The 23,167-nt window shown below is 39.3% G+C and overlaps 2 protein-coding genes across 2 annotated transcripts in view; both read left to right on the forward strand.

Annotated features, from left to right (window-relative positions):
- TMPRSS7 (transmembrane serine protease 7) overlaps positions 1–3,778 on the forward strand; it is a gene marked incomplete at both ends in the record, with an annotated part of 33,465 nt that extends 29,687 nt beyond the window's left edge. Inside the window, 2 exons of the mRNA XM_081301958.1 lie at positions 538–670; positions 3,608–3,778. Coding sequence (XP_081158084.1) covers positions 538–670; positions 3,608–3,778 — 304 coding nt within the window. The remainder of the gene's footprint in view (positions 1–537; positions 671–3,607) is intronic.
- Positions 3,779–10,400: 6,622 nt separating this feature from the next.
- The window catches only part of LOC308653961 (TPA-induced transmembrane protein), a gene marked incomplete at its 5' end in the record, with an annotated part of 33,515 nt that continues 20,748 nt past the window's right edge, over positions 10,401–23,167 (forward strand). Inside the window, 2 exons of the mRNA XM_081302731.1 lie at positions 10,401–10,538; positions 18,815–18,944. Coding sequence (XP_081158857.1) covers positions 10,401–10,538; positions 18,815–18,944 — 268 coding nt within the window. The remainder of the gene's footprint in view (positions 10,539–18,814; positions 18,945–23,167) is intronic.

Raw genomic sequence — 23,167 nt, forward strand, 5'->3', positions numbered from 1 at the left:
ACTATGCTCCATGCTTTAGTTTCAATATCACAAAGGGAATCGTATATCCATTTTTTTTATAAGCATGTGTGTGTATGTGTGTATGTGTGTGTGTGTGTGTATCATCTTAGCCAAACAGGTTTAAAGGGAAGTGAAAGAGCTATATAGAAACAGTTGTTTTTATGATTCTTCAGAGACTTCCATATGTCAGTTGTGCTCCTTTACTTAAGGAGCTCTCTTGAACAGTAAATATTGGTTGACTCACGGTCGTTCTAAAAGCAGGAGATGAAGGAGTATGGGACAGTGGTTTAGGTGGGGGAGGCAGATCTTGGGTCTAAATACTGTTGGTATTTGCTAGCTATATGCCACTGGGCAAGTCCTTTTATCTCCCTAGATTCCTTTTCCTCATCACAAAATAGGTATAATAATAGAGTTCATCTCCAAGAATAGCTCTGAGGGTTAAAGGAGATAATCTGAGTTATCATTCAAATGAAACCTTGAAGAGATGTAGTCATTACCATTATCGTGATTTCCAACTCCAACGTGTTTTCCAGATAGTAAAGGCTCCCCTGTTTTGCAGCAAGCAGAGGTAGAGCTCATTGATCAGACTCTCTGTGTTTCCACCTACGGGATCATCACTTCGCGGATGCTCTGTGCAGGAGTGATGTCTGGCAAAAGAGATGCCTGCAAAGTAAGTCCTCCTACCTTCCTCTTGCCCAACATGTGTTTTCCATAAATGTTTTCACATTTATTCCATGCAACTCTGGGGAATAACTAGGGCAGGTATTCCCCTTACCTCATCTGAGGTATTAATTATGACCTAGTTGCCTAAGATCAGGGAAAGGTGCCAAAAGAACTGGTTTTATAGAATAAGTTTTTAATCCCTGTGTATCTTCTTCCAGCATTCACTTGGTGAGGTCAGCCTCCATAAGTCTATCACAATTTCTTTATAATTAAAAAGCAAAGCAAAAAATAACACACACATGCACACTATGTTTCAGGATTACTGCCTATTTCCTTAGGAGCAGGAGCTGTTCAACTTCTGAAATTACAAGGATTTCATTTACTCGTGCATCTAAAGCATAGGCAGGTGGCGGTGGGAACAGAAGAGGAATAGGAGAGGTGACAAGAACACTTATATGCAGCCCTCTGGGTAGCCACCTTTAGCCGTGGTTCAGCTGGAGGTCACCTTGCAAGGGAGGGGATATTTCTCTGAACCTATGATTTCAAATCTATGTCCATGATCACCAAAGACAATTAAGAGAGTAAGGATGACAGCAGGATCGGTTCCCATATCTTTCCACAACTTCAGCCATGATGCCACAAAACTCATTATAATACTGACTTCTATCTTTTGAGATTCTACTTTGTGACAAGCAACCATGGTACATCATTTACGTAAATTCATTCAATTCATTCTTTTACTTCCATTTTACAGAGGAGGAAACTGGGGACAGAGAGGATAAATAGATGACCCAAGGTCATATAGCTAGCAAGTACAGACATCTGGGCTGGGATTTGAACCCATGGATCTCTAATGCTAAAGTTACTGTTTTAGGGTTTAGCTGGTCAGTTACATATCCCTGTGCCAGACAGTCATCAAGCTTATGCACTAAATTTGTATTAGTAGATCTGGTATTGCATCAATTAAAATAAAGATCCCAGTTTCTTAACCTGTCAGAATTTACCTAATCAGGTGTAAAATTGTGAAGTTGGGATGTAGGGACACATTTAGACTGCTATTTAAGCAAGTTGTAACTTTCCCACCCTCCCTAAAATAGAAAAATAAAAGTCAGACATTATACTAAAAGATTTAAACTGTAGGAATTATGTTTAAATCTTTAGTTATTTGAGTCCTGACTTTATGAAGTTGAGATATCAGAAGGGACTCTCAAAAGGAAGTATTTTCTCTATGAAAACTGTCTAACAGTGGCTCTTAGGGTTGCTGCATTGGACTTGCCAAACAAAACAGGCTTTGTGTTTCTTCTGTGGCCATGATCCAGCTGCTGAAGTTGCATGGCCCAGAGATAGAAGTCACCCTTCAAAGATAACCATAAGGTGGTTGTGAGGATCAAATGACCCAAAACAGTGCCTGGAATATAGAGAACACTAAATAAATGTTAGCCTTTAATGCTACTGCCACCTATTCTTTGTATGGAGCATGTGCAAGAATCTTATAATGTTATTCTCAGACTTAAAAATCAAGTTTTTTAAAAATGAATGTAGTTTTTTTATTATAAGAAGATATCTAAACTTATTCAATGACATTAGCAGTTTCAAGTGTCAACATACCTTATATACAAACAGAGATATGATAAATTGTGGTATATATGTGTGTTAAGAATTGTAATGCAAAAAAAAAGAGAGAGTACATGTACAATGGCATAATTTGGCGTGAACATATTTTACATACAGAGTTATGAAAAATTGTGCTGTAAATGGGTAATAATGAGTGTAATGCATTCCACTATTGTCATGTAAAATAAATAAAGAAAAAATATTTATTCTAATTAGGTATATATAATAGCAGAATGCATTTTGATTTATTTTACACAATTGCAACATAACTTTTCATTTCTCTGGTTGTACATGATGTACCATCCCAACATATGCACAGTCATACATGTACCTAGGGTAATGATGTCCATCTCATTCCACTCCCTTTCATACTCCTATGCTCCCTCCCTTCCCTTCCCTTCCTTTTGCCTAATCACAGTTCCTCCATTTTCTCCCTCCCCCTCCCCCATTATGCATCATCATCCACTTATCAGAGAGAACATTCAGCCTTTGGGTTTTGGGGATTGGCTTACTTTGCTTAGCATGATATTTTCCAACTCCGTCCATTTATCTGAAATGCCATAATTTTATTCTCTTTTAATGCTGAATAATATTCCATTGTGTATAAAAATCACAGTTTCTTTATCCATTCATCTATTGAAGGGCATCTAGGTTGTTTCCACAGTTCAGCTACTGTGAATTGAGCTGCTATAAACATTGATGTGGCTGCATCACTGTAGTATGCTGATTTTAAGTCCTCTGGGTATATACCAAGGAGTGGGATAGCTGGGTCAAATGGTGGTTCCATTCCAAGTTTTCTAAAGAATATCCATACTGCTTTCCAGATTGGTTGCACCAACTTGCAGTCCCACCAGCAATGTATGAGTGTGCCTTTTCCCCCACATCCTCGCCAACACCTATTGTTGCTTGTATTCTTGATAACTGTCATTCTGACTGGTATAAGATAAAATCTTAGAGTAGTTTTTATTTCATTTCTCTCATTATTAGAGATTTTGAACATTTTTTCATATACTGGTTGATTGATTGTATATCTCCCTCTGAGAAATGTCTGTTCAGCTCCTTAGCCCAAAATATGGAATGCTTTACTAATTTGCCTGTTGTCTTTGTGCAGGGGCCATACTAATCTTTTCTGTGTCACTCCAATTTTAGTGTATGTGCTCCTGAAGCGAGCACTACACATTATTTCTTAATGGTTCCTAGGCTGCATAGTGACCAGCCAAATAAAACATATCAGAATGGGACTTCTGAACATAATCTATTAGACACAGTAACAATGAACTTGATGATCATGAGACAAATGTCTTCATACTTAACATTATTTTTGACTTAGGGAGACTCCGGTGGACCTTTATCTTGTCGAAGACAAAGTGATGGAAAATGGATTTTGACTGGCATTGTTAGCTGGGGTCATGGATGTGGAAGAGCAAACTTTCCTGGAGTTTATACAAGAGTGTCGAACTTTGTTCCCTGGATTCATAAATATGTCCCTTCTCTTTCATAATTGTACTAGTTGTATTTTTACCTGTGATTTATGTGATATATTCTTTAAAACAATGCAATAATTATCAATAAAATGTCATGCAATTTTTCAACTGAAAATGTTAGATTGCACACATCTGATATTTATTGAAAGACAGATATATAGTATGTGTTCCATAAAAATTACCCCAAGCATATAAAATATTCATCCTAAGGCATCAAGACATCATTGATTCAAGGATGAGAGAAACCTAAAGTATTGTCACATACCAAGTCTCTAAAATAAAGTAAGAAATGAGGGAGATCTCTAGTTGTCCATACTTTATTTTATGTTCCTGTTCAAGTACAAATGTTTACAAGTATCGAGGTAAACATGATTTGCTGAAATAAGGAATTCCTGTAAAAAACCCCACACTTGATCATTAGCAATCCCATGAAATTAAATGCACAGAAAAATATATCCTTTTTAAACATAAATATAAACAAAGCTGTTATTGACAGAATAAGTACCTATATTATTGCTATCCAATTCAGTTTTGTCTAACCATATAATAACAGACATATTCCAGCCATGGCACATGGCATTGTTGTGTACAAACAAAACTGATGGTTAGAAAACTTTACAAAAATGATGGAATAAAGTATTGTGGTAGTTGGGTTGAAAGCACTTATATGAAATTCAAAGAGATTGTGGGAAGTAGGTCAATAGTGAAAAGCAAAAGGGATTTTTGGATGTTGGTTGTACATGTGGAAGTTTTCAGAAGAATCATCATCTGGCTTGTGGTTATTTCATAAAACTCAATGGTCAAGACTTTCTTTTACTTTCAAAGCCTTATAATACCTTGTATAGTCCTAAGTCTACAGTACTCTCTCAATACCTTCTCAATTTGATTTATGTTGATTTAGAGGGTTCCATATTTTATCTCATAATAATCTTTCCACTAATAGAGACCATAGTTAATAGTAGCACCAAACAGGTGAAACAGCAGAAAAAAAGAAGAATGATATGATTTGTTTATCCTGGGACAAGTTCAAAGGAGGAATAACAATCCTATCATCAAAGGGAGTTTGAGAACCTCAGAAAATCTTAATGCAACAGCTAAAGGAGAGACAGCAAAATGTGTCATCCACAAATCAGATAAAAGACTGAAATATGAGTATGATTTCTCTGAAACATGAATATTTCCCAGCTCACACAACATATTTTTATTTGTCAAAGAACTATTTTACTGAGATTATGGATAAAGCATCTTGGTGATACCTTTCTGAATAGGTCCCTAAGGCTTCAGTAAACTGGCTATGGGAAAGTGCAATTCCTAGGCTCAAGTGTGCACTGAATCCACAGTGGGGGACTTAGCTATTGAATCCACTGCAAAGATAGCAATTAGGCTTACATTTCCCATAATGTAGGTTTATTTTGCCTGGTATGGCTATTACCTGTATATAAGGCAAGTTGTACTTTTTACTTTATGATCATTTCTAAGGTACAGAATTGCTATTCACAAAATAATCAAAACTTGTCTAAATCTGTGATCTCGATCTGGGTGTGGAGGAGGGCCAGCATGATCTATCAGATTCATCAGGGGGAGTTTTTCAAATCAGGGATATGTACTACTAATATGGGCACTTACTGATTCAATGTGAGTGTATGTGTTCCTCACCGTGTGTGTGTGTATGTGTGTGTGTGTGTGTGTTGGTGGGAAGGTTGATAAACACTAACCTAATTTACTTGAACAGTTCATGCCAAAATAGGTGTCATTAGAACCTGAAAGATATGGCACTATCCACTTCATTCTTGCAAAGATGTGGACTGAGGCAGAACTCAAGACTGATTTTGTTTGCAGAGTGGAATGTCCCCCATAAGCAAAGACAGGAACATTTTGTGCCATATTATAGGGGAGAATATGTAGGTACCAAAGCCCTCCTTTCCAGTGCCTTGAAAATTATAAAATGAATCATCATAAAACAGCCATTTATTTCTCAATTATCTTTGGCTTGATTGGTCTGAGTGATTGATCCAATTGTCCATGTTCAGAGTAATACTATTTGCTATCTTCAATATATGGGTGTGGTCTATTGTGTTTGCAGGAGGTATAGATCTATTTAAAAGAAATGAGATGCTTTGGAGCATTCATGTTATTATTTTGATGTTACTTTATTTTTTGTTATATGTATTAACTATCTGGGAAATTATTCCCTCCAAAAGGAGATAAAGAAAGAAGGCAGAGTACTATGACAAAAAAAACCCCAAAACTGAAAATCTTACATTGGTTATCAAATCTTGAAAATTATACTTTTAATTTCATTTAAATTTGAAACTTGAATACCTAAAGCAATTTAATCAACATTAATTGCAAACTATATTAAAGATAAATATTTGTGAAGTAACAATACATTTTAAAAATCTGCCCCATAGAAATAAATTCTGGAAAAATTGCAAAAACAATCTTGGTTCTTCATTCACAAATGCTTAACTTTCACCAAGAATTCTTTAATCTAAACCCAGTTGTATCTTCTTTCTAGCTCATTCTGAATGTTTAGTTTGGAGTCAAGCTGGCAGGATGGAAAAAATCCTTAGGGAGAGGTTGAAACACTCATCTGCATTGTAGGTCAGTTGTCTGAGATTAAGAAATTGGCATTTACCAGAAACAGGATCTGGTTTCAAATAATAGCTTAAGTAGTTCAGGTAATATTGGGAGGTATCGGCAAGTGTTAGGTGACCAGGGAAATATCCAGGACGGGAAGATAAATCAATATTGAAAGAAAATATATTGAATCAAGGGTTAGTGCTGGGTGCTAAGGATTGGCTGTTAGTGGGTATTATTAATTAAAAAGTACTTAAAGTCATGAAAAGTAAGAGAGAATTTATAAAGACTGCTATTTTTAGGTGCAGGAGTAAATGCTTTACTTTAATAATTTTACTTAATCCTCTAAACTCCACTACGTAAGGATCATTTTACAATAAGGAAAGATGCTGATAGATACTAAACAACCTGCCCAAGAACACATAGATAGTGGGAGTGTAAATTTGATCCTTGTTTTGCTTGCCTTCAAAACCTGTACTCCAGAATAAATGCAACAATAAATGTTGGTGAGTATGTGAGGAAAAGGTACACACGTACATTGCCAGGGGTTTGCAAACTGGTGCAACAACTATGGAAAGTAGTATGGAGATTCCTCAGAAATTTGGAATAGAATCAACCACATCTGACCCAGTTATCCCACTCCTTGGTTTATACCCAAAGGTATATTCTGCTATTGTTTGTCCCTGGGTACTTCAGTTTTCCCCTTAACTTTTCCCTCTAAAAAGCCTATTCAAAAACCCTGGCTGAACTATACAGATTTAATGCAATGCTAATCAAAATCCCAAAGATATTCCTCATAGAAATAGCAAAAGCAGTCATGAAATTCATCTGGAAAAATAAGAGATCCAGAATAGCTAAAGCAATTCTTAGCAAGAAGAGTAAAGCAGGTGGCATCACTACACCAGACCTTAAACTATACTATACTTATAGTAACAAAAACAGCATGGTATTGGCACCAAAATAGACTTGTAGACCAATGGTACAGAATAGAGGACACAGAGACAAACCTACATAATTACAGTTACATGATATTAGACAAAGGAGCCAAAAAATATATATTGGAGAAAAGATAGCCTCTTCAACAAATGGTGCTGGGAAAACTGAAAATCCATATGCAACTCAAAGTAGATCAAGGACCTAGGAATTCAACCAGAGACATTGTGCCTAATAGAAGAAAAAGTAGGCCCAAATCTCAATCATGTCAGATTAGGCCTAGACTTCCTTAATAAGACTCCTATAACTCAAGAATTAAAATCAAGAATCAATAAATGGGATGGATTCTAACTAAAAACCTTCTTTAAAAAAATAGTAACACAATAAATGGGCCAAGGAACTGAACAGACACTTCTCAGAAGAAGATATACAATCTATCAAAAATACAGTTCAACATCTCTAGAAATTAGAGAAATGCAAATCAAAACTACTCTTAATATTTTGTCTCACTCCAGTCAGAATGGCAGCTATTAAGGATACAAACAACAATAAGTGTTGGCGAGGATGTGGGTGGGGGGAGAAGGTACACTCATACATTGCTGGTGGGACTGCAAATTGGTGTAGCCAATATAGAAAGCAGTATGGAGATTCCTTGGGAAACTGGGAATGGAACCACCATTTGACCCAGCTATCCCACTCCTTGGTTTATAACCAAAGGACTTAAAATTAGCATACTACAGTGATGCAGCCACATCAATGTTCATAGCAGCTCAATTCACAATAGCTAAACTGCAGAACCTACCTAGATGCCCTTCAATAAATGAATGGATAAAGAAACTGTGATATATGTACACAATAGAGTATTACTCATCATTAAAAGAGAATAAAATAATGGCATTTGCAGGTAAATGGATGGAGCTAGAGAATATCATGCTAAGTAAAATAAGCCAATGCCAAAGAACCAAAGGCCAAATGCTTTCTCTGATATGTGGATATTAATCTACAATGGCAGGATGAGAGGCTAAGGAAAAACAGAGGTACTTTGGATTAGACTAAGGGTAGTGAAAGGAGGGGAGGGGGTATGGAGGTAAGAAGGATAGTATAATGAATTGGACACTATTACCTATGTGCATATATGATTACACAACTGGTTCTACATTATGTACAACCAGAAGAATGAGAATTTATACTCCATTTATGTGTCATGTGTCAAAATGCATTCTAATGTCATGTATAACTAATTAGAACAAAAAACTTAAAAGTTGTTAATAATAGAGAAAACAAAAGACTCCTCCCAAACCCATAGGGATATGGGTTAGGCAGATGAAATTTGGAAAATACATCTGAGTCTACGTTAGGGAATATGTAAACCTTGCTTCATAGTGCTAAAAGGCATCAAGAGATGAGGCTTGTGACAGGAGCAGCTGCTTTCTGATGCTCTGGGGTGTGAAGGAGAGTAGAAGTAAGCATGGATGGAGAAACCAGGTTCGGAGATAGTATAATCCATCTGACATCAGGCAGTCTTCCACTGACACTGAACTTCTCTAATCAATGAAGGGAACCATGAGGAAAGTTGTTGGGGCCCTCCGTAAAGGATGGGGTTTGGGTTTGAGAACTCTTGGTACTTCTAGTCAGGTCTGCATCTTTTTGTGACTACAGATCTTGTCAGAACCCCCTATAGTGGCTCCAGTTCTTATCAGCTCCAGGTCTTTTTAAGTCTAGGGGTGCTAACAACTGTCTGCTATGGCTAGTCCCTGGGTGCCTCAGTTTTCTCCTCAACTTTTCTTCTAAAAAGCCTATTCAAAACCCTGTATGAAAAATTCAGACTGCTTCCTTAGTATCTGCCTGTTAAAGCAGACAACCAAGTCAGAGCAGGTTAGCCTGAATTCCCTGCAGCTAGCAGGCCCCACTTCAGCAGGCAGGTAGAGTCCAAAGTCCAGATGCTCTGGCAGTAGGCGCCAGACCACTATAAACAGGACATTGAGGCAAAGTGTCTGAACATAGGCATTAAGGGTGTCAGACTTCTGAACACAAATAAATATCTTCTGACATAGATGGTTTCTGATTCCCTGTGTGGAGGTAGCATGGAGGAGGAAGCGAAGTGGGTCTGACAGAAGTTGAGAGGTGGGGTCTTTGGACAAACACCCAATGCTTAGCAAACATAATTCCAGCTGGAAGTCTTGCACTATACCTTGGGTGTGGAGGAGGTTGTGCATACATTTGTACATATGTGCATTTGCTTATTTCACAGGCTTGGGGAGGGGGGCGGCGTCTGTGGCTTCCCACATCAAAGATAAAGAATAATCTCCAACATTTTTGAGTGCTTGCTGTGTGCAGCCGCCATTCTGAAATTTTTTGAGTGTTTTACTTATATTCACTCATTCATTCCTTTTGGCAGGAACTAATATGCCACTTTCCAAATAAGGACACTCTGGCACTGGGATCTCCTTGTTGGGAGCCCTCTGAGTTGGAAATAACTCAGCCGACTGGTTTTGGAGTCAGTAGTCCTCACTACCACTCTTTCTACAATGTTTCTATGCCTGACTCTGAACTTGTAGGAGGAAGTGTGTGTATTATTCATCTTCCTATGCTCTCAACCTAGCACCACGTAGGTGCTTCAATAGTTGTTTCTTAATTCAATGAATGAACTTTTGCTAGGCAGCCAGGGCTGGTGTAAGCCCCAGCAACGGCCACTCCTAGGGGAAGAAGACAAACTTTTTTCGCCCAACTGCGCTGCCAGTCCATCGGTTCCTAATCATTGGCTCTAAAACGAGTATGCACCAACAGGGAAAGGTGCAGCAGACAGCGCCCTGAACAAACCAGAAAAACTGCCCTCCTCTGCTCAGGAGCCCACAGCAGGGCACAGTCCCAGAGCTGCTCTGCCCTGCAGGAGCGAGGAAAGCCTCCCGAGGTCCCAGTGCAGCCACTCTCCGGCCTCGCCCCTCCCCTTCCCTCCCCTTCCCTCCCCTTCCCTCCCCTTCCCTGCCCTCCCGCTGCCTGAGGTCTGGCGGGCGCTCCCCGCCTGCTGGGTGGAGTGTGAACCCGGGAGGCCACCGCGGACTCTGCACCCGCAGGTGTGTCTGTCTGGCCTCCCAGCGGAGCCGCTCAGCTCTTCTCAGCCGGCCCATGGAAGGGGCCAAGCCCTCATCCTCAGAAGAAGACCTGGAGCTCTCGGTGCTCCAGGAGCAGCGGGACGAGCAGACGCCTCTCAATGGAACCCTCCAGGTCCTGGCTGCTTCGGCCGACGACACCAGCCCAGACCAGGTGAGGTCCCCTTAACGCGCCGGCGGCGTGATCGCGGGAGAGTAGCCTGGCAACCGCCCAGTGTCAGGGTTCCAGAGAGCTCTCCGGGCGTCCCCGACGAGGAACCAGAGTCACGCGCACTGGAATATTCTGAATGGGGCGCCACGGCACCAATGGCTTTTGGTCGGTGCGCGCCGCCTGCTCCGCGACCCTTATGCCCCTCTGACACCTGTGACCCTTCAAACTCCGCGGGCCTTTGCGACCCAGATGACACTTTACGAATTCTCTCTTCAAGGAGAGAATTTCCAGAGATATAGGTGGTTTTAAAAAGTTATGCAAGTTTTAATTTAGTTTTTACCCCTTCTTTTTTCAATTAGGGAGAATGAGTTATAGGTGTTTTTTTTTTTTTTTTTCCCCAGATTCTCTTCCGTCTCCCTCCTAACTCCTTCCAGGGCTCCCATCTCACCATTTCCCCCTCTCCCTCCCAAATCTCCTCACATTCCCATCCAGGTTTACCATCCCCCACACACTGTGTATTTTCTCCCAGCTCAGCCGGCCTTTTGATTCCACAGGAAGACAGATAAGGGGGAGGGGGAAGGGGCAAAGCAGCAAGAGCAAGAAGGGCTGGGGCTGGCCTGGAGATAGGGTGGGGATGAAATAATTTTAGTTATAGGGAAATAATTTCAAAGTTCTTGTCCCAAAGGACTAGACTAGCCTCATTTGGTTTTGCCTCTTTTAATCTCCTGGTGATTCAACCTTAGTAGTAGTGGGAACATTATTCATTCACATCAAGTACTCCTAAAGCATCAGTCTGAATTCTGAATCTTCTGATTAACCCCTGAGATTGGCTTGTGGTTTACAGCATTCAGGGAATTCCCCATATATAGCTTAAAACTGAACTTACTAGGCTCCACTCCTCCACCTCCACCCCTGAGGCTACCCAACTGTTGAGTTTAGGGATACACAGGAAATTCAGAAGTTGAAAGCATTGCTTTTGTGCCGCACTGATTCCTGAAAGTTCCGTGTACTGAATGACTGCTTTTATAGGTACCCTGGAGAGGAAGTTAGTAGCTTGTATTTAAATGAAATGGGACCACAAAAGAATGAAGTTTGGAAAAGATGGCTTAATTTTAGCCTAAGTGGCCACAAGGGTGGACTTGGTATATGAATCCTTGAGGGCAGGGAATTGGGAATACTTGTCTTATGTTGGTTAGACCCAGCTCACCCCAAAGATTTCATGGTTTGAGATTGCTCTGGTGGCAACTTCACCAATAGAAGATATATAGCAGGACTGTCAAATGATGGTAATATAATGCATCCATGCTTCTGGAAACCTGGTGTGTCTGTGAACAACCACTGAGGAGTAGAACCTGCCCGATCCATGTAGGCCATCAGCACTTACAAATTATTTAGCACCCACCTTGTAGAGATTGCCTTTTCATGTTTTAATGGCTTCCTTGTTAGTCAGGTATATACAGATATCCTAGACCTCCTTGTAATTTAGCTTTGTAGGTCACCAAATAGGAACACCACATTGACCAACAGAATGGAGTGCAGGTGAAGTGTTATATGGGAACTTGGAAGGCATTCTAGAAATACTTAAACAGCTAAAACTTTAGAAAGGACAGAAAAAAAAAAACTAGAGTGTTTTAGTTAATCAGGTTCTATAGAATAAAATAAATTGAAGTGTATTTCAACTAGAAAAGTCAATTCATGTGGGGTCATTAAATGTTGGCTAGCACAGTGAAAAGTTCACACACTTAAGATTTTGTGTGTAGGCGTTTACATTCTGTATTAAGATTTCCAGTTTTGAGCTGTAGCTGAAATCCATGTATTTTCATTAAGCATATGTTCTACAACTCTTATGTACAAAATACTTGTGACATGAATGTATTTGATTATCACAACAAAACTTAAGAAGCATGTGTCAGTATTTTGATTTGACAGATAAAGGAACTGAGTGAAGAAATGGAGATTCAGAGAAGTTACCAAAATACTCAGGCTCACTCAGTGGTGTTTCTGACATTTCTGAGGTTTTTGAGGTGTCAGATATGTGTTGTTTCTATCACATTTATTTATCCAGAATTTAAATGTATAAATATAACATGATTTATACTCAATTATAGTTGCCAAAATTATAAATTATAGTGTTACTCATTTCTATAAGTTAGATCCCTCATAATTAAGTAATTTAAGTAAAATATGAGGAGCTGAGTGGTATGTCTGATAGATGAGGGAATTGCAGGTGGATGGGTGAGTGGATTTGGGAGTAAAGAACAGTTCAGGAATCCCTGGGAGGATGACATTCTATATCATGGGTATCTTTCTACTTGGAAGAGCAGGGCTAGGGGACTATACAGAGGTAGTATAAAGAACTTTCTCTTAGTCTGGTGCTTGGGGAAAAGGAATATTAGCCATTGAACTTCACTTTGTCTCTTGTCTCTATAAACATGTCAGTATCATTGGGACAAAAGTGAAAAATAGATTGTAGGTGACAGAGTGACACTAGTTTTCTTGCATAGCTCACTAGAGGAGTTCTGACTGAGAAGTCACGGACATTATTAGTGAGGTAGCATCATTAGAATAATAATAAGCCAGTACATTGATAGTCTTGAGGCAAGCAAGTCTTACTTACTTGGGTTAACTGACAGTCCCATTACTATAATCTGTTCATTGAAGGACAAGAATCAAATGACTCTTTTGTGTTCAGATTAAAAAAAAGTAGATTAAATGTCACAATAAAGATTAAAAGTACAATTTTCTACCAGGTATGGTGTCTACACTGTAATCCCAGTGACTCTGGAGGCTGAGACAGAAGGATCATGAGTTCAAAGCCAGTCTCAGCAAAAGCAAGGTGCTAAGCAACTCAGTGAGACCCTGTCTCTAAATAGAATACAAAATAGGGCTGGGGATGTGGCTCAGTGGCTGAGTGCCCCTGAGTTCAATCCCCAGTAACTCCCCACCCAAATAAGCACAATTTTCCTATGTACTAAGAAAAATTTCCCTGATTTATGTATCTGCTTCTGCTTGAGCAAAAAAGAAGAGCTTTTTGGATCAAAGAGATAGGTAGTCCTGCCGTTCTCCAGAATCCAGTGCCACATATTTAGACTTTTACAGGAAGAGGGATGTGAATATCTGGGAGAGTGTTCAGAGGAAAGATGCCCAAATTTTGGAGCCATATAATGCAAATAGAATGCAAGGTGTCATTTGTAAGCATCTCGGGAAGGCACCTGTGGAGAATCTGCCTGTGACCTCTCATGACCTAGAATTTGGTGAGGAGAGAATGAAAAGCCAGAGAAGGAGGCAGCATGACCTTGGGATCCCGTTTTCAGGGCAGAGACTGAGCATATGTAGGATGGTACCTACTGTATCACACGTTCTTCTGCACACTTCCAGGGGCACTTCTAACAGATGTTGATCCCTGGGTCGATTCTAATGTGCAAACAGTCAAGAAGCACTGCACTCTATTGTTTGGTTGGAAGTGGCTGATACACCATTGTTTTTTAATGACTTCAAGCTTGTGAAGATCACTCATGCAGGGGAGAGCCATCAGTGGTCCCCCTATCAGGGCTGTGGAGAGGACAAGGAAGAGTGCTAGGCTGTAGGAAGGCAGCTTTGGGCTGGGCAGTAATAGGAGTTTCCTACAGAGGAGGGCTGTGTAATTTTTAGCTAAGTTCCTCCAAGAAAGCAGAGTATTTGGTCTTTTAAACTGCCAGAGTCCCAATTTATGACCTCTAAGGAACAGCACAGTGAAGGCAAATGTGGGTGTCAAGAATGATCAGCACTCATTTTTAGCTCATTCGAGGTCATTTCCTGTTGTGCTAATCTTTATGGCCTGGTTGCCTCTTGTTTAAAAAAAAAAAAACAAAAAAACACAGCTTGGGACAATTCTGGAGCTCTGTAACTAGGAAGATATGTTTCTGTCCCGAGAGGTCAAGGATTCCTTATACCAGGACTTCTTGGCCCCGTGTGCCTTTTTGAGCCCTTTCTTTGATGGCTTTGGAGAAATTCTTCAGACTTGAGTCAGGGTGAGAGGTGGCCCTAACCCTGGACTCCACAAACACTTAGCTAAAGAGCTATTCCTCTGTCCAGATTCCCAGGGCCTTCATTATCCTCATCCTCCTAGGACACACTGGGTTCAAGAACCAGTGCTTAGGAGTCTGCCATTTGGCCCTTCTTCTAGAATTTCTCAAAGTACATCCTTAAATTTTTTTGCACACATTAAGTGCCTGTTACCTGTAGGAGGTACACTGTGGAACATAAGAATGGGGAAGTTCAAGAACTGCCCCTCCCTCTATGTGGTTTACCTAGGAAGATAAGGGCATCCGGCTTGCATTTGAACATGAAACCACACAGCACAATCAGCGGCAGCATCAGATGAGGTATGGGAACAGCACATGTTCTGGGAAGTGTTCCTAATAGTGGGTAGGAAGTTTCAGACCAGGGGTGGGGGGGTCTCACTATGGAAGGTTTAAAATGACAGTCCAGTCTGCTTGGTGCCTGGGTATGTGTCAGTGAAAATCTTCCCCATGTGATTCTAATGTGCAGCCAGTCTGGGAGACCTGTCAGTAAGGACGTTTGATATGTAGTCCTTCCTAATGAGGACCAACGGTTTCCTTTCTGATGGCCATCATCAAAATAAGGATAAGAGTGAATATAAACAAGTGTCAGTTCAGGCATAAGCCTCCCGGAGTGCCTGCTGCTGCTTTGTAGAACAGGTGGGCACTCTGAGAGGGGATTGCTCCCCTTGGTTGAGTACTGTGGCTGTGACCAAAATACCTGACAAGAACAACTCAGGGAGGAAAGATTTATTTTGGCTCATGGTTTTAGAGGTTTTAGTTCTTGATCAACTTGCTGCAAGGCAGAAACATCATGGTGGAAGGCAGCAGGAAGGAGAGACAGAGAGAAAGAAAATTTAGTCCCTAGGGGCATGCCCCCAGTGACCTACTTTCTCTAACTGCGGCCCATCGGCCTGTAGTTAATACCAGCTCTCAGAAGTCCATTCAGCTATCCATGGGTTAATCCACTGATGAGGTCAGAGCCCTCCGGATTTAATTGCTTCCTAAAAGCCCCACCTCTGAACACTGCTGCATTGCAGACTAAGCCTTCAGCACATGAGACTTTGGGGAACATTCCAGATCCAAATCATAAATAAAAGCTTAATATTGGTCTAGCATATGTTTTGTGTATTTTATCTCTAGTTTTCAGATTTGTGAGCTAAATTTTGTATTTACATACAAAATATTATCTGACTTAACATTACACTTAGGATTTTTCAGTGGAAACTGGGTTTTATATTTAGACTTTTGACCTTTTTAAAAAATATTATAAATAGTAACTCATGTTAATTGTACAAATCAATGGGTTTCATGGTGACATTTTCATATGTGTATACGTTGTGCTTTAATAATATCCACCCTCCCTATTACCTTCTCTGGACCTCCCCACTCCCACTCCCACTACCCCATCTCCTTACCCTTCCCTAATAGTCCCTTTTCTACTTTCTTATTTTCAGATCATTGTTTTTTTGTTTGGTTTTTCTTTGTTATAGTTTCCATATTGATGGAAAACATGAGATACTTGTCTTTCTGGGTCTGGATTGTTTTGCTTAATGTGATGACCTCCAGTTCCATCAATTTTCTCAAAAAGGGATATGATTTCATTCCTTTTTATGGCTGAATAATATTCCATTGTTTGCATGAACCATATTATCTTTATCTACTCATCTGTTGCTGAGCACCTAGGTTTATACTGTAACTTACTATTGTGAATATTGCCACAATAAAGATACATATGCAGGTGTCTCTTTTGTATGTTGACTTCATTTCCTTTGGGTGTATACCCAGGAGTAGGTTTAGCTGAATCATATGGTTCTAGTTTTAATTTTTTGAGGAACTTGCATACTGTTTTCCATAATGGTCTCTCTCTTACTCTGTGTAGAAATCAACTCAAAATGGACTGAAGAACTAATGTAAGACCTGAAACATTGAAACTACGAAGGGAAAACAAGATCTAGGCACAGGCAGGAGTTTCCTGAATAGAACTTCAATAATTCAGGAAATGAAAAGCAAAAATTAACAAATGGGATGACATCAAATAAAAAGCTTCCACACAGACACTATCAACAGAATGGAGAGACAACCTCTGGAATAGGAGAAAATCTTTGTCAGCTAATCATCTGACAGAAGATTAATATCCAAAATATATAAAGAATTAAAATAATTTAACATCCAAAGAACAAGTAATCCGATTTCAAAAAGTGGGCAAATGATCTTAATAGACACTTCTCAAAAGAAATACAAGAAGCCAGTAAATACATGAAAATATATTGCAACATCTTCAGGCACTGGGAAATTACAAATCAAAACTGCATTGAGATTCCACCTCATGCCTGTCAGAATGATCACTATTAAAATAAGGAATAGCAAATGCTGAAAAAAATGTGGAGAAAAAGGAATCCTATATGTTGGTGGTGGGAACATGAACTAGACTTTTGATCTTTTCTTGGTATGATATGCAAGTATCATACTCTGTTGTGAAGTTGGGCAGCGGCAGCTCTCTGTCAGCCACACGATCACAATCATGATGATGAATAACTCATACTTACAGAGTCCTGTGGTACTCAGCTAGGTTAGATGTATTAGATGTGTTTTTTACAGTGTTTTCAATTTATGATAGGTTTGGTGGGGTGTATCCTCATCATCAATGGAGAAGCGTCTGTATTTTAAGGTGGAGGACATCGGGGCCTGCAGGTTTCCTGGGCTTGCTCAAAGTATCCGCCCCCTGCCTGTAAGTGGTGTTCCTCAGATTGAAATCCAAGTGTGTGAAATGCAGAAACACATTTTATCCTGTCTATATTCTATCATTTCCCATAGTTTCCATGTAGAAATTCCCTAATGGTGCAGTGGGAAGCAGAAGACTCAGAACCATTTAGGGGCAGGTAGAGGGGCAGATGGGCCCCTCTAGGGCAGCCGGGCATGCTCATGATCTGAAGCTCCACTCAGCCATGCTAGGAGGCTGCACACAAAGGGGAGGGTGCCAGAGTGTTGCTATGACACTCCCCAGGGATTAATCTTGCCTAATCTCCTTGAACTGCATGTTTGAAACAGGGCAATGCATACCTTGAAGGGTTGTTAGGATTAAGTGAAATGACACAGGTGCTCAGTAAACCAAAGCAGCTGTGATTATTTTCTCTGACCCTACATTCTGCCTTACACGTTGCAGATTATTTCCTCTGTACCTTTTCTGTCTGATCCTTATTTTCCTTCACAGACCTTTTTTTTTTTTTTAATTCTTTAAATTTTTATTTATTTATTTTTTTGTGTAGCATCTGGACTACAGTAGTAACCTTTTAGTTTTTTCTTGGTGTATCCAATTCAATGATACATGATTTTCCTCTTAATTTTCAACTCAGCTCTGAGTTCCAAAACCTTCAACAGGTCACCAGTGCATACCAAATCAAATACAATTTGTTCTGGCAGCAATCAAATCCTCTGGCGTAGCCTCCAGCCCTTCACTATCTCTAATTTAATCCCAAACCTTGGAATATGTTGGCCAGTTCCATTACGAATCAACACCATGGTTGCTCTTCCTTGCCTTTGGAATGCCTTCAAAAGTCCATCTTTCACACAGACAAATATTGCACATTCTTACTTATATGTGGAAGCTTAAAAATGATTTCATAGAAATAGAGAGTAGAATAATGATTGGAGCTTGAGAAAGGTGCAGGGGAGAGAGGGTGGTTATCAGGTGCAGGAGGAATGCAGTTAGACCAGAGGAATAACTTTCTAATGTTTTGTATGACGCAGTAGGGTAACTACAGTTGATAACAATTTATTGTATATTTCAAAATAGTTAGCAGAGAGAATTTTTAGTATTCCCAACATACCCACCCAAAGAAGTGATAAATGTTTGATATGATGAATACGTCATTTACTCTGATTTGATCATTACATATTGTACACAGGTTCTGAACTATCTCATTGAACCCCATCAATATTTATAATTATTATGGATCAACTAAAAATATATTTTAAAAAACTGTAAAAAAAAAATTCACCTTTCAAAATCCTGCCTATCCTCCGTGTCTCAGAGCCCCCAGAGTATTTTCTTGCTAACTTCTTTGTGAGGTTCCATTCTGCCTCCTATATATCTTTTCATAAACTTGATTCAGTAGAGTGCAGGTCCTGAGGTCAGGATCCTGCTGCCTTCATTTCTGTGTTGCTGACCCTAACAGGTATTGGAGAATATTTGTTTGAAATCAGATGACTGCCTCACAGTCTCACTTTGCTTTCTAGGCCAAGAAGGAAAGTCCCTGGAGCTCCTGCAATAAGAAGTTGGTCGGCAAGTGTAAACTGTGGATGGTCATCACCTCCATCTTCCTGGGTCTCATTATAGTGATCATCATTGGTTTATGTCTTAGTGGAGGTAAGAGGATTTCAACGTGACTAAGTTGACACATTTTTGCTTAATTCTTGTGACCTAATCTGAAATGGAAACTGTATTCATTGCTATTTCACTACTTAAGACATGTGTTGAAAATTGGTTTGGATTGAGTTGGTGGAAGATATGCATGCTTTTGTTTTTTATTATATTTTGTTGGTTTGTTTTATAAACTCCAGAAGGAGTATGGAGAGCAGTATTTTGCTTTGAATTCTGACCATTAGATCTTGAAGACATTTCTTATGTTTTTAACTTACACTAATTTACATGTTTTTGCATCTCAGTATTTGCTTGTTTGAAAGTTCTTTTTGTTCTTATAATGTGTCCAATAAAAATGATTATCAAGTTCACTGGGTATATTTGATATATTTTTAGAATGATAATATATTGAGTAATGAATTTGAGTTTTAAAAGAACTATGGATCTATGTCTATGAGCTGTCATTTTAACTTATTTTAGAAATAACTTTATATTTGTCTTATGCGTGTATAAAAGAAATTATATCTTGTGAATGATATGCTTTACATATTTTTTCTTATTTTATTATTTATTTTGAATTAAAAAATAATACGTGTTCAGTTACTGATAAAACCCATTCATATTAATAATAGTTTGTTATATTTTCTTCTAGTCTTTTTATTACTTGCATTTTTAAAATAATTTAAGATCAAATTTTTTAAGTTCATGGTGTATCTTTAGAATTTTAATAGTATATTAAGATAATTTTGGCAAGTCATTAGAAATTTTCTGTTAGCATCATGTTTTTTAAATGGTTCACGATATAGTCTTCTATACCATTTTAAAGCCTGTGAGGGCATTACCAAATTATTATGGTTAATGATATTATTAAAATTTTTATGATGCATAAATATGTCCAATGGGCAATTAATTCTTTTTCAAAATAGGAAAGAAGACAATAGTTTTGGTTTTTTTATACATAGGGTAACAGTTCTGAGGTGCACATCTAGACCTGGAATCTACCTTTGTGGGATCTGGCCTCTGCCAGCATTTGGGTGGAGTCAAACTATGGAATGAGAGCAAAAATGGAGAGAGAGCTCCTGAGTCTCTTCCCAGGGGCTTGTTAGGAATTCTCCTCAGGAGGTACATTTGCCATTCAACCTCCTGTTGTCCCCTGAATCTTCTGCCCAAGGTTTCATAGTCCCTGAAGGAATAATAAAATTTTGATGACATCAGCCAACTCCCCGCATCTGAGTTTCTCAGGCAGGCACCTTGTCTACTTAAGATATCTAAGGCATTCTTTAGGTGGGATGGATGATTCTTCGAGGCCTTGAGCTGGCTTTAAGTTGGAAGAGTTAATAAGAGGTGCCAAATCTCCTCTGTCATGCTGAGGACCATAGTCTGGGTGTAATCTTTGGCCTTCTCTCTTCACGTGGGCTCCCACGTGTGGATGTTGAAACTGAGGTTGAGTACTCAGCCCTGTCCTATCCCAACTAGTTGGTGCAACCTTGGAAGTTTACTAATTTTATCCAGTAGCATCTGTGTCCTAAAACAAGGCAGATCTTGGTGATTTAATATTTAGGATTCTAAAACATAACATCCAAAAATGTGTCTTCTATTCTTAAAATTGTCTGATCTCTTCAACTCGTAAAGAATAATCTGCAAAGATAGATATTACATTTCCCTCAATTTTTCTGGAGACATGAAAGATCATAGGATAGTATTCAGAGAAGAATGTTTGAACACTTGTAATGCGAACTTTCTTTTTAGCTTGATTGTAAATTTGTCTTTTAACATATGTCAATGCTGTGAGAGTTTTACTTGCCATCTCAACCTTCAGGTGTTCAGGCCTGCAGAGAGAGTCATGGCAGACTAAAAAAAAATCATATCTAAAAGGCTTTGAATTAACAACAGCAACAATAATAAACAATAAACCTTTTCAGTTACCCATAAAACCCATTCATATTAGTAATATTTTGTTATATTTTCTTGAAGTCTTTTGCTTTCTTGCATTTAAAAAATAATTTGAGATCATTTTTTAAAAAATAGTCTTGTAACCTACTTTTAGGATTTCAAGATTATATTGAGGTCACTTTGCCACTCAGTCAAAATTCAGGGAAGAAATTTTAGTGGGGAGAGGATAGATGCAATAGGTTAAAAAGTGGTGGAACAGAGGCTCCCCTCTGTGATAGTCCCAGCCTCCCCTAAAAAGCAGCTCTCTGGGAGTTCTGGGATGATAATCTGCAATACTCAGCTGCTGTCTAATTGCCAATCCATGGATATGAATCAAATACTTGCAGAATTCCCCGGTACTGGGAGGAATATGTTGTCTGGGAAAGGGTCAGTGTTGGGAAGGTAGAGGGTTGTGCCTCTGGTTGTCTGGATTCATTAAGAGACTGAGATTCCTCTGCAACTCTATTTGCCACTGGCCTCCTGCTTTTCCTCCTCCAAACCCCTTAATCTCCTGTCTCTAGGCTCTGTAATCCCCCAACAGACTGGCAGGCAGAGCTGGTGATAACTGTGCTGACACAGAATACGGCATTAAATGCACCCCAGAACAGAAGGGTAACTAGTTGGGGAGGGGACAGTGGGGTACATAGGGCAGAGTGTCTAGTGGGGAGGTGACCTTAAGAAATTAAGTAAGCAATAAGACCTAGTCAGTCTTATTACTGTTGCTGATCATCTACAGACTGTGCACCCCTATTGCTTACACTGGGCTGGGCTCCCCACTCCCGCCATTGGGATGGCAGATTCAGGGTCATGGCTTAACTCAGGCATGGAGTACCTGTTGTGTACACACTGGGGAAAAGGGGCCAGTGCTCCTCCATACTGAGCTGATGCTGACATTTTTTTAAACAGCCAATTTTATGGTCAGAGCCCAGGTTATCCTGTTAAGTGTGGAGGCCTGTTTTAGACCAGCATGGTAGGGAAAAAATATTAATGGACTCTCTCCTTCTCCCACCAGGTATTAAAATTTCTTCGTGTCAAGGGTAAAGTTTTTTTTTTTTTTTTTTAAAGCCTTCCTCTTTCTCTCAAAGTAATTTTGTTTCTGGATAATTTGGAGAACCAGTTAAGCATCCTCAAGTGGTGGGGGCTGGGGGGTGGAGAGTTCTCCTTTCTTTAGGCAGAGAGAGACCCTGAGCAACTTTTTACTAATACAAAACTTAGATGGATGTTTAAAAATAGGATAACAATTTACAGCACTCTTGGAGCCTTCAGGTAATCCCTCCCAGCATGACAGATTCCTATCTGATCCTTTAGATCTCTTAATTTATAGGCCCTTCCATGGGAAGAAATGCTGTGGTACCGAGTTGTAAGCAGGGACTTTCTAAGTGACTCTGTGTTGAATGGATTCATTTTACCTTTCAGTTGAGAATAAGAGCTGTATATTTTGCTATCAGGTGGTCCTGGCCTGTTGACTGACTGTCTTCACAGGGCAGTTCCCCCTGGAGTCTGGTGACTCATGAGGAAATCCTAGGCAGACAGCTTTAGCAAGCTCTGAGATGCAAATGTCCTTTGGGGCGGAACATGATAGCATCTCTGTAGACCCACGACCTTGACATTTCTTTGCTTTTTCATCTGTCTTTTCTTCAAATCTCTGTTTTTTTTTCACCTTATCAAAACCGAATTCTTTGCCTGTTATCTTCACAGAATACGCCTGGCTTCTCTCCCAAAGACCTGCAGATATTTCCACCTTGTCAGGTTCCTTTCTACTCTTTATCTCTCCTTCAAAGCAATCTTCTACAGGCTTCTTACTACTGGGTTTAAATATATATATATATATATATATATATATATATATATATATATATATATATATATATTTTTTTTTTTTTTTTTTTTTCTCTCTTCTTGCACTGGCGAACTTCTAGAAAGAGATTCTATCCGTTGGTACCAAATTGTTCTTCCCAAGGTCACTAGCAGTTGTCTGAATACAAAATCCAACCTTTTCATTGTCTTCTGTCCTGGCTGAAGCCTTCAGTTCTGGCAACTACATTGTATTCCTCCGAATCTACAGAACACCTGGACTTTAGTTCTTTTTTGCTATTTTTTTTTTTGATTTGTTATTAATTTCTTTTATTGAGTTATTATTGTTAATAAATAACTAATTTATAAGTTAAACTTTATTGTAGGTATGCATATACAGGAAAAAACATCACATGCATGGCACATGTGTGCACACCATGCTCTGGATAAGTTTTTTTTTTCTACCTTTCCTATCCCCTACTATCCCCCCTCCCCTCCCCTCC

Source organism: Spermophilus citellus, assembly GCF_964194105.1.
Source record: "Spermophilus citellus genome assembly, chromosome: 7".
Lineage (NCBI taxonomy): Eukaryota > Metazoa > Chordata > Mammalia > Rodentia > Sciuridae > Spermophilus > Spermophilus citellus.